Consider the following 12078-nt stretch of genomic DNA (forward strand, 5'->3'; position numbering starts at 1 on the left):
CATAGGTCAGTTAGATATCCACTCACTGCAAGCAAACACGCCGGACATACCATCACGCATCTCTACAGTTACCTTTGGACTATACCTGATACCGCTTTTGCTGAGTAGAGCCCTTTAAGACCTATTTTTTTGTTTGCCCTGTTTTTTAAATGAAAAATATAATGCATAGTAGGATGAGTTCACTGGGGCCAGTGTGTCAGCATCCTGGGAGACACATGTAGTATGTCACAGCTAAGCACAAGATGCTCTGCAAACATTCCAACCACACAAGACCACACCTTCTCCATTCATGGCCATCCAACAGGTAGGTCACAAATGTACAGCAGATAGGTAACCACGTCCAAATAAATCCACAAGGAGAAAAAGGCCATCTCTGCATAAGCAGAAAAATGCTATTTTTTAAACCACTGTAGATAGTCCATCGTTATCGATTAAAAGAAATAATTAGTTAATATGGAAATAAAAGATTACTTTACAGAATACATTTAAAAATGCTTAAAATATACAATAATAATACTAATAATTATTATTATTATAATTATTATTATGCAAAGACAAAAAACAATAAAAAATAATACTTAGTAAATAAAATCAAAATGACTTTAAAATGAACTTAAATACCTGGAACACTTTTTCCACAATTTTTTCAAACTTTGAGGGTAGAACCAGCAATAATTAAGTAAGCACCTGCCCCATGAAAGTGCATTGTTTTGTACTAAAAGTAGAAAAAATACAAACATTATTACATATAATAATACATTGACAAATGAATTACAAACGTCTCTTCGTTATCTGCAACATTTCTAGACTTTTCAAACAGTTGAGGTCCAACCTGCAATGATTAGGTCCATTTTTAAACCTAGAAATAATAAATAAAAATAGTAGTAGAGAAAATAAATGAAATAAAATCCATTGAATTAAAATAAAATCATATTTGTGAAGTTGGTTGCGGGTCCATGAAAAATAGAGCGCCATCGTGCGTATTATCACTTAGTACATCCTTGAAGATGAGAGGTGTGGCAGTAAAATGACAACGAGGACTCAATGGCCTGATCCATGTCAGTTTCTGGTAGCTTTGTGCAAGCAGGTTTATTACAAAGTAAAGTTGGAGTAACAGCTGAAATGAAGCAACATGCCTACACACGGAGCGTCGACATGAAGGGTCTTGACTGACAGGTTGCTGTGAAGTGGTCTGCAAATAGGACTTTGTGACTGCAAGGTTTCTGCTACAGGTCATAGTGTTGTTAAAGGTATTCGCAGTGCTTACCCTAGTTATATTGCATTGCCCTTTAAAGTATATCATTAGCACTTATAAATAAATATTTGCAGTGCCACATACACACACACACACACACACGCATACACATACACACAGTGGCATGATGCTACTCCAAAGTTCAGCACACATAAATAACATAAAATTACATTCAGTAACTTCTCCAAATGTTCATTTAGCGTTTCAAGGAGTCCATCAAAGTAGACTGGCTTCATAAAATAAAAAATAACATTTGACGTTTTCACTGAAAATACGTTAAAACAAATACACAAGGCCATCGACATTCCATTCACACACATTATTAAATCATATTGCCTCTCAAAGGAATATTTTACAACTCTACAACAATTGAAATAACACATTTGCAGTCTTAACCGAGACAATTCCAGTGTTTGTGGCGCCGTCTTTGCTGTCAAGGCCACTGACTATCGTTTGGTTGCTTTGGCCAGTTTGCTTGTAGGGGTGCTTCTTTTCTGTGGCGTGGGGATCTTGGAGGGCTTCGCTCCGTGTTGGCGTGATGCAGAGCGCGGCGTCGCCCGCGTGCCATCGCCGACGGTCTCTGACGCATCCGAGCAAACCGACTGGATGTCTGAGATGTCAAAGTCAGATGCGTCGCTTCCTCTGCGGCTGCTCCCTCTGCTTCCTGCTTTACTCCCTGGTCTGCTGGAGCTTTTCCTCGACTCTACAAAGACCCATTGAAGTTATTTAGGACTTTTATTCAATGCTGGACAAATGAAACTTGGACATCGTTCAAGATCGGTAGCATCATGGCCTGGCATTGCATGAATACTAGTGAGCTGCGGTTCATTGAGGGAAACATCAATACCAGCATGTACTGTCATTGTCATTCTGAAGCACAGCATGATCCCCCCCGCCTTGGGAAACTTTTGGGACGTTTTTCCAACATGATTAGGAACCCAAACACACCTCCAAAAATGGCAAGTGCCTTGCTGAGAAAGATGAAGGTGATAAAATGGCCAAGCGTGTCTTGAGCACCCGTGGGGCATCCTCAGGCAGAAGGTGGAGGAAAGTGAAGTAATGGTAATGGTAATGGTAATGGTAATGGTTTTATTTCATTTGAACATGCATCAGATTCCAATTGAGTGCATCCCATAATCAGTTCACAGTTCCACATGTCCAAAAGGAGTAGGAAGAAGCAAAGCTTATTAAATCCTACCCCTCCATCTGGTACTTTTACAATCACTAACTGTTACATTTGTTCACTTCCTGCTTTCCATAATATAGTTTAAGGGTTTTTTTTGTTTTTTTTTCAATAATGTACCACGTACCGAAGTACTGGGTGATATGAGCATCCAATGCCATAATGGGTACCATAGTAAGTGTCAATATAGTGATATATATAGCACATCATGACTGGTTCAAGACTCTTCATCCTTGTATTTAGCAAACATCAACTGCTTGTATTGTTTCTTGAATTGGCTCATCGTTGTGCATTGTTTGATTTCCTTACTCAATCCATTCCATAGTTTGATTCCACATACTGAAATGCTATGGCTAGCATAACGTAGTCCTAGCATAGAAGTGTTTCAAATGTACTTCTTCCCTGAGATCATATTTCTCCTCTCTTGTAGAGAAGTATTGGATGATATTTTTAGATAATTGGTTATTTTTAGCCTTATGCATTATTATTATTATGTTGGAAGATGAACTATATCAGCAAGTTTAAGTATTTGTGATTTTATAAATAAGGAGTTAGTATGTTCTCTGTAAGTGGCATTATGAATTATCCTTACTGACCTTTTTTGCAGTACATGTAGCGAGTGAAGATTGCTTTTATAGTTATTAGCCCATATTTCCACACAATAAGTAAGATATGGTAGAACCAGAGAGCAATAAAGAGTGTGGAGTGATAACAACCAGTGCATGCTCTGGTGAAGGCCATACAAAATAGTGTCCATTTTGGACACTGTGAGATGTTCTCACTTGTGTTGCCAGTTGTTTAGACAATACAGGCTGTTTGTTAACTTATTTTCAGTGGCAAGTAAGAGCCCTAAACTGACTACTTTAATGTACTGTATGTCCAATGCTACAGTGGTGTCCCTTGAGAAGACATGATATTTTATCATGTCTTAGCGTGCCGAATAGTGGGATGTGACATCCTATACATATTGTTTATACTAGGTCATAAAATAATAATAAAAAAAGAAAATAAATATACAGTAAAGTCTCGTTATATCGATATTCTCGGGAGTCTGAAAAAATACCGATATAACCGGACTATCCATATATCCGATCCTGCGCCGAACTGCATTAAAAGTGGGCGGATCTTTGATATGGCATGTAATTTTCTCCTTGAGTTCATGGATTGCGTATCTAGCATGCTTTTGTACTACAATACATTTTGTACTACAGTAAATAAAAATAAACTTACGCTGTAGTGATTACCGGTTACCGGGACATAATTCACCCCGGAACTATCGAGAGGGAAGGTGTTGCCACCCGGAGGGGTAGGCGCGAGGGACGGGTGTTTTCCGCTGTGTGTGCTGCACTCTGGTGGTGGAAGTGTGAAAAATAAAGTTGACTGGAAGCAGCCGTTCGCCATGTTCTTTTTTGGTATTGAAATCCTTTAGCAAAGATTGATTTAAGCTGCTTTTGTATCGATATAAGCAGACCAAATTGGCTGGCGGGAGATGAAAAGGGCATCGTAGTAACCGGATTATCATAATAACCGGGTATCGTACTAACAGAGCTAATTATATCATAAAAGACTAGAAATTTGCCGGGAAATGAAAATAGTATCGTAATAAGTAGTAATTCGTTTTAACCGATATCGATATAACGAGACTTTACTGTATAAATATCAAAGACTTAATTATAAGTTTTTAAACTCCCGATCCCAAAGATGTATCTTTACATCTTTTACGTTTTTTGTGAGAAAAGCAAAAAAAGGGAATGACGCCATTGCACACTAATATAGTATGTGACTTTTAGAACAGTTGTAAAACATGAAAACAGCCACAAGGTGGCACAAGTGCATATGATAAGAGCTTGACATGTGAATTTGAATGGAAAAAAAACATACTTGACAAAAAAGAGGAAGTGGAAGAGCGTGGAGGAGTGTAGCGTGCAGAAGGTTACACACACACGCAGGCATGCACACACAGTTCAGTCCTAAATGTAAATTGTGTCATGCTTATACATAAATTGTTATTTTGATGCAAATCAACATCTTTTTGTGCTGTTATCGTTTAGATATTTGTGTCAAAGTGAAACTTATGCTTGAAATGTATGTCTTCACAAAAAGCTTGTTTTCGCACATTTTAGTCAGGAACTGATATTTTCCTGTAACTTACCAACGTTCTACTGGTGATTACTGAAGAAGGTAGCTCAAAAAGGTAGAAACTAACTTTTTTCCTTTTTTTCTGATGAAGGATGGGAGTTTATCTTTCTTTTGGTCGGTTCCATGTTTATAAAGCCATAGAACCCAAAATTCTGCATGCCTTGAAAGATCAGCCAAAATAATCTAAAATGGGAAATAGTGAACGGGTGGTATTTCGAAGTACTGTTGACTGAGTGAGTTCAAAATAAAAAATAGCACAAAGTCACAGAAGATTTCCCGACACTCACCACCTAGCGTGTGTGCTCGAGCTTTGAGCACGGAGGCGCTGATTAAGGTTCCTTCCTCGTTTGACTGAAAGCCTTTTCCCGACAAGTAGCCAGGAAGACGCAGTTTGCTGCCCTGGACTGGCGTCGTCTGCAAAAGACACAACATGTATCGGCAGTCAGTTATAGTATTTGGAGTATTACGTCGTCTACCCTGTTCAGGTTTGCGGGGAGCTGGAGCCTATCCCAGCCGACTATGTATGAGAGGCGGGTGTGCACCCTGGCCATTCACCAAGTCAACCAAGCGACCTACTACTGCCATAATCTGTTTTAGAAATCGGAACTCACAGGACAAACATCTGTATAAGAGAAGGAAGTTAGTTAGTATTCCAGGTGTTGGTTCCACATGCACAAGTAAAGATGTTAGGTTTAGATTAGGACAGTGGACAGTGGATTGCTGCAAACGGAACATTAGTAGTTCATTACAGACCCATCTGGAATCTCTAGATTTAGTTTTCATTTGAGCATTTTGGATAGCATACATGAGCAAGAATAATCCTTGGGATTTGAGTAAGATTCCAGTTGGGTGTAAAAGAGGAAGCGCTGCACGTCATGTCTGTGACAATACCTCTGAGGATGAACCATGGCTCCCGAAGGAGTCGGATGATTTAATTGGAGTGGAGGGTTTGCTGTTTGTGAGCCATGGCTTATCATAATTGCGGCTTATGTGTTGGCAAGTCTAGGGGAACAATGGCAAATCAACAACACAAACACGGAATGACAAATCAAATACTACAAGTAATACAAGGTGGAAGAGAACAAAAAAGGTTGGCTAAGAAACATGACTGGTGAATTCAAACAGATGGATGATGGATTGCAGGGAGAGTGCTGCCTTCTCTCACCTTGGGGGTGCTGTTGGCTGCCGGGTTGGACGGGATGGCACAGCTTTGACTGGACATGGACCGGTTTGGCGACGCCGCCCTGGACGACGGCCGAGAGCGGCGCCCTCTGTAGCGGAAACTGGCCATCACCTGCGTTGTGCCCTCGGGGACCATGAACTTCTCTCGCAGTTCCATATTAGTCCTCCCTTTAGCTGATGGGGGGAGAACACACACACACCAAATCAGCATCTTTGTACACTTAAGGCATCATGTTCTCATGATGATGATGGTAATGATGATGGTCTGATGAGAGAAACACTTGATGATGGAAAAAAACAAAAAGGATGACACTAAAGACAACACCAAATGTCATGCGGCTGCACGTCTCGTCCTAAAAGCGGCCACGCTGACTTTTAAATAAACCAAGAAGCTTCTGCATTTGGATGGACACATTCCATTACACTCACAGGCCATTCCATTAGGTACAGCCAATGGGTACAACCCGATAGGGTTTAATAAGTGAGCTGTTTCTCAAATGCTACCATATCATTGTAGTACTGTAATAATAATAGCAAGGACATCAAATTATATTATATGAATACATTTTGATTATTATTATTATGAGTATGGTATGAATGGTTGTTTGTCTATATGTGCCCTGTGATTGGCTGGCCACCAGTCCAGGGTGTACCCCGCCTCTCGCCCGAAGACAGCTGGGATAGGCTCCAGCATGCCCACGACTCTTGTGAGGAAAGTGTGTACTTTTGAAGCCCTTTAGTACATAAGTAAAATATGCAAAAACATAAAAACAAACATCAAAATATCGTTCTGAAAGAGAAGTAAAAAAAATATCAAAAGGTGATATAAAATCTAAAAATAAAAATTTGTGAGCAAATCGGTGTACTCAGGGAAAACCAACACACGTACAGGGAGAACATGCAGACTTCACACAGGGGAATCGAACACAGACCTTCCCGTTCTCCTGACTGTGTGGCCTACATGCTAATCACTCATCCACAATCGCTGATACTATTATACTACTATACTACATAATGAAATAATAATAGCGCCGGACATCTCCACTATTCATGTATTTAATTCATTAAGTGTTTCTAATTTGTAGTATCGTTTAAAGTAAATTAAACTATGAGTATGCAAAACCATTTTATCTTTTCAGAAAAATCATTTATCTTTTTCATACAATTTTACATTCATGTTATATTGTTTTCTTTCATTCTTTTCTTATTTTTTATTATTTAGGTGGAGTACATCCAATTGCTTTATTGACATTAAATAGTATTTTATGCTTAAAATACGATTCAATCAATACGTTCTCAATGAGTGCAAACTTTATGATTTATCTTTGCAAAGGCAAAATATTTGACACAGCTCTGTCCAGGTGTACATAATGTTTTGACCGGTGAGTGACAGGGTAAATGTGTTCAAATAGTCTTGCAACAAAAACCTTGTTGCATGAGTTGCATGCACTTCCACCCACCTTGACAAACAACATCAGTAAATAGTGAGCATTGTTACAATCATGATGACAAGAACCTCTCACACACTTCTATTTCCTGTTTGTTTGACTCGAGTAAAAGCTGCAAAAGAAGCCCGAATGAGAGGTTCAGGACTGAGAGAGAGAGACAGACCAGAACGCCCCAAAGCCGGTGATGTGACCACACAAAACAACGGCATGCATGAAAACCATCACACTGAGTGTCCACACGGCCAAACCCACGAGCCCAACACAAGCAGCACACATTGGGATGTGCGGGGCGGACAGACATACCACTACTGGTGGGTTCATGGAGCAGGGAGAGAAAGTGTGAGATTTGCCAACCTATAGGAGACTGAGTAATCGAAGAGTTTGATTCCGAGCGCAACATTTTGCTCCCGTGGTGATGAACTAGAAGAAATGATGGGGCAGGAGGAAAGAAACAAGCAAAGAACATGAGCTGTTTGTTTACTCATATCTATGTGTGAAACTACAACCCCCCAAAATACATTTTAAAGTGAAACCTCGCTTTTTGAACACTCCACTTTTCATATGATTTGGTTTTCAACAAAAAGTTTGGAAAAATTGTCTCGGTTATCGTACAGCCAAACACAACGCCTCCACATATTAATGACTTGGTCTCTGCGAAGAATGGATAGTGCTTCTTTTAAAATTGGGACACAACGGACAGATTCCGACCCGGGAAAAATTTTATTATGTGTGTGTGTTTTGCTATGTGTGTGGGTTTTTTTGTTCATAAAACGCATACAAAATGATGAACAACTCGCATCTGACTCCTTTCTTCCTTCTTATAAGAACACTTTAGGGTGTCTGGAATAGATTACAGTAAGTTGACCAGTCATGACAACCCAACCCCCCGTTGTCACAAATGCATCTTAATGTCCTATCCTTTACTATTTTGACATTTTTATGCTTGGGGGGAATACTTAACATGCACTTCTATATTTTCTGACGAATAAAATAGGCCGTATTCAACCACCAACAGCATGATTTGTAATATGTTTTTGAAAATTCATGGCAAGGGACTACAGCAATCTTATTTCCAATATTTCTTATGGGAAAAATGTATTCTGATTTTGTACAATTCAGTTTTCATTTGGACAGATTAATGACAAAGCCGAGGTTCCACTGATGGCGTGCATTTTACAGCAGAACCAGACCGTTTATCCATAATGCAGCTAACTTTAGCGGATCTAAAAGCTGCTAAAAATTTAAAATCTACATAATACGTTGCATTTATTGTTTATTGTGTATTTATTTATCTCCATCGGTGGCTGTTTTTGTGTGCTTGCATGAGTTACTGCACCTTGGGGCAGATAAATAAATACAAATAAATATATCATTTGTATAGTTACCGAGTGATCTGTCAAATTACACGGATTACAGACACTGGACATGCCATTAGGTACACTAAATGTACAAAATAATCAGTTTTGACTGATACTGTATGACATGTAGTACCTTAATGTGTTTGTTATTGTAGTTGTCATTTGCAGAGGTGCAGAACATCACTTTGGCAAAATGATAGAGTAAGAATAATATAAACATCCCTCAGTATGGTGCAGTGGAGTTCCACTACCACAATGATGAACATAATATCCACTATCAAATGTCGTTTTTGGACACTGTTCTTGTATTGGATCCCATGGAATTGCGCTGATATTGCCATTGTGTGTTATTTCATGTCGCCATGCTGAATTCTGTCCATAATAAATAACATTAAATGTATTATAATTGCATCATAAAAATACATTCAAGAGATGATGGATATTTTTCCCCAAACCTTAATAAAGACATGATAGAGGATCTGCTTGTGACACTTTTCACGCAGTCCTGACATTGAGCTGTTGAACTGACCTCGACAGGGGTCGTTCTTCACCAGGAACTCATCCAGCGCCATCCAGCCTCCGCCCACTCGCACCATCACAGTGCTGCGTAGGATGCGCACCAGGCGAAGCTGTTGAGAGTCTCCGAACTACAGCGTGAAGACAGGTGGGGGGGGGGTAAAAAAAAAGAAAAGAAAATGGAGAGCAAAGAGGTGTGAACTTGGGAGTGTTTCAACACTGCAGCCTTTAAAGCCTTGAACCTGTGCAACACTGCAAACCGGACTGCTGGAGCATCTCATCCAATTGAATTAAGATTTATATGCATGCGACAATTTAGAATGTGTGATTTATTGCTGCAGTCTTATTTATTTTGTGTGTTGCAAAGGTTTGGCACAAAGTAGATGTACCAACATCAAGTTTTCATTATTAAACAACTCAAAGATCAGTCCAACTGGGTTTGCTTCCAGGTTGAATGGAACTGACTACAAACAGTATTGCTGTACACTATTCATGACGAATAGTGTAATAGTGTATAGTGTAATAGTATTCAGTCCATGTTTGCACAACTAAATGTTGAGTCTTTTATTCAGGGACCACTTTAAGCCACATGAGGGCACTGTTGTGTAAATATTGGCTTTCCAGACCAGGGGTTTTCTTACTACTACTCCATGAAAAATGTATTTGATTTTCTAAAGTACATTTTGTAATATTATTTTCTAAAATTCAACTTACTTAAGTTAGCTTTTTTTGCACTTTCACTGCAGCATTCACACTTTGAACATGCCTACAGCTGTGCAAAGACCTTGCAGTTGTAATATTGGACCAGTTGGATGTGACCGTGGTTGTTAGAAAGTGATTGACACAGAACGATCACAGCTGCATGCTTTTTTTTGTCCAGATCACGATCATATGCGCACGCACACACAGCAACACCTCCTGCAATCCAGCAGCACACTGTTGCACGCTCTACTACTTCGGTGCAATCCAAGATGCATTGACATTGATGCAGAACCAAGGCAGCGACAGCGCCAAATGACACACATGAGGAATGGTTCACACTATCTGGAAAATGTCTAAATCCATCACAGTGCAACACTGAAAACATGAGCAAACACTGATGACCCGACGCGCTGAGTGTGCCTGACACTACCATGTCTTATCTCACAGCGGCTATTCTTGCAGTCTGTATGATCAGAATGATTGAATGCAACTGATGATTTTAGTGATCGGGTACATTAACAAGTGATGGAGATTGAGTAATGAATCTGGAGGAAAAAAAACGAGGCACAAAAAACAGTTTAAGAATAACCATTTACCAGAATACAGCTTTCCACAACTGCAACGTGCAGGTGAGGGCTTAGATTTTGACTTTCCCTGTTTGCTATTGTCTCATCGCCGACTACGGAGTCATGTAAGCAGTGAACCAGACCGAACTGTCAAAAGAATTCATTCAATTCATTGTTGGGTGAGACATGAACACAAAGCAACACCGCTCCACTAGCTCATCATCATCATCATCATCATCAACATCACTTACACCTCCCATTGAAAACCCAACAATGTGACCTGTAAATATGTCATGAAATATAGCGCATTTAAACATGCATTTGTGTATTTTTTATGAACTTTGTAAGCCAAATCATATAAAAAAAAGAATAAAGCGTCAGCCAATGTTGAGATAAAACATTCCCATGATATTGAAGCGCCAATAGAAAGCACACAGACACTTTTATTGTGGCCAGCAGATGAGGAACCACGAGAAACGTGGGCTGAATATTAATATTACAGTAACTGAAACTCAAAAGTGGACTATACTACTTTATTAGCATTTTCTATGCACACAATGATGTAATTATTTGATTTGGAGCTAGGATAGCTCATACTGTTGAGCACATGGTGCCAATATGACTTGTGGATTGAATACAATGACCACATCTCTTTTTCCTACTTCTGAGTTCCAGTATGCAACCATCAGCCAGGGAACTGGGCAGAGTGTTAATTATAAAGCAGACATGGGGCATTTCTTAAAGATACATAAGCACAGAAGGAAGAGGACATTCATATGTACCTGGTTTCCAAGGTAGAACTGGTGGTGTGGAGAATAATCAGAAAAAAAGGCATGTTAGCATTAGACATGACAATCCTACCTTCAGGAGCTTCCAACTAAGCTTAAATGTCTCCATAATAAACGTACAGTACGTTGTATACGTGGATATGTCGTTTTGCTCACCCTGTATTTGTTGGCGCCGATTTGCTCCACTTGGAACCGTTTGGGGCATTTGCATTTGGCCACCTGACGCGTCACCTACAAAAAAGACAACGTTTATTCATTCGAGGAGGTTCTCTGAAGGCAAATACACACATTATATATATATATATATATATATATGAGTAATATATATTAGGGTGCGTCAAAAAACACAATTATTGAATTTTGATATGTCTGGGTACTAAAAGTGTTCCAATATATGTAGAAACAACACATAGAAAATATTTTTCCAATACATGATTATTTAGGGGTGCCACCATACATCTGTTTTTGTGGAATAAAGTGGTGAACAGTTCAATGGTCGCCATGGAGATTTGAGGTGATCTTTATGTTTTTGTTGGTATTTATACTCCTATTACATATTACTAGCAAATTTGTGGTTTTGTCTTTGTAATTTGAATGATTTGTAGTCATATTTCTAGGTATTTAGTGCTCATTGTCCCTACTGTAGCTAACATTAGCTAACATGAGCTAGCTAGCTGAACTGTAGCTAACATTAGCAAGCTACAGTTTGCTAATGACAGTTAGCTAATAGCTGAGCAAGCCTAACATCAACAACAGTAATATAGAGTAGACAGTATTACTGATGCTTCATATTTACAATAGACTGAGCAATTAAGTTTGAAGTTTAGTTAATGTTCTTATCCCTGTGAGTTTTTAGTGAGTTTGCCAGTAGAGAGAGTTTGTTATTTAAATGTGTTACTATTGCCCCTTGTGTTTACAATAAAATACAAATTTTATATGTA

At 39.1% G+C, this 12078-nt stretch overlaps 1 protein-coding gene across 22 annotated transcripts in view; it reads right to left on the reverse strand.

Moving 5' to 3' along the window:
• Nucleotides 1-1053: 1053 nt before the first annotated feature.
• dst (dystonin) overlaps nucleotides 1054-12078 on the reverse strand; it is a 127991-nt gene continuing 116966 nt past the window's right edge. For 8 of the 22 annotated variants that reach the window (XM_078799364.1, XM_058058422.2, XM_058058432.2 and 5 more), the window contains 9 exons: nucleotides 11294-11368; nucleotides 11132-11149; nucleotides 10380-10496; nucleotides 9095-9212; nucleotides 7511-7627; nucleotides 5743-5933; nucleotides 5469-5579; nucleotides 4865-4991; nucleotides 1054-1958 (listed from right to left, as the gene is read on the reverse strand). In XM_078799364.1, coding sequence (XP_078655490.1) covers nucleotides 1702-1958; nucleotides 4865-4991; nucleotides 5469-5579; nucleotides 5743-5933; nucleotides 7511-7627; nucleotides 9095-9212; nucleotides 10380-10496; nucleotides 11132-11149; nucleotides 11294-11368 — 1131 coding nt within the window. In that variant the 3' untranslated portion in view covers nucleotides 1054-1701. The remainder of the gene's footprint in view (nucleotides 1959-4864; nucleotides 4992-5468; nucleotides 5580-5742; nucleotides 5934-7510; nucleotides 7628-9094; nucleotides 9213-10379; nucleotides 10497-11131; nucleotides 11150-11293; nucleotides 11369-12078) is intronic. The other 14 variants (XM_078799366.1, XM_058058441.2, XM_058058438.2 and 11 more) reach the window with 9 other exon arrangements.

The sequence above is a fragment of the Doryrhamphus excisus genome, linkage group LG20 (genome assembly GCF_037039965.1).
Source record: "Doryrhamphus excisus strain RoL-2023G ecotype Guam linkage group LG20, RoL_Dexc_Guam_v1.1, whole genome shotgun sequence".
Taxonomy (NCBI): domain Eukaryota; kingdom Metazoa; phylum Chordata; class Actinopteri; order Syngnathiformes; family Syngnathidae; genus Doryrhamphus; species Doryrhamphus excisus.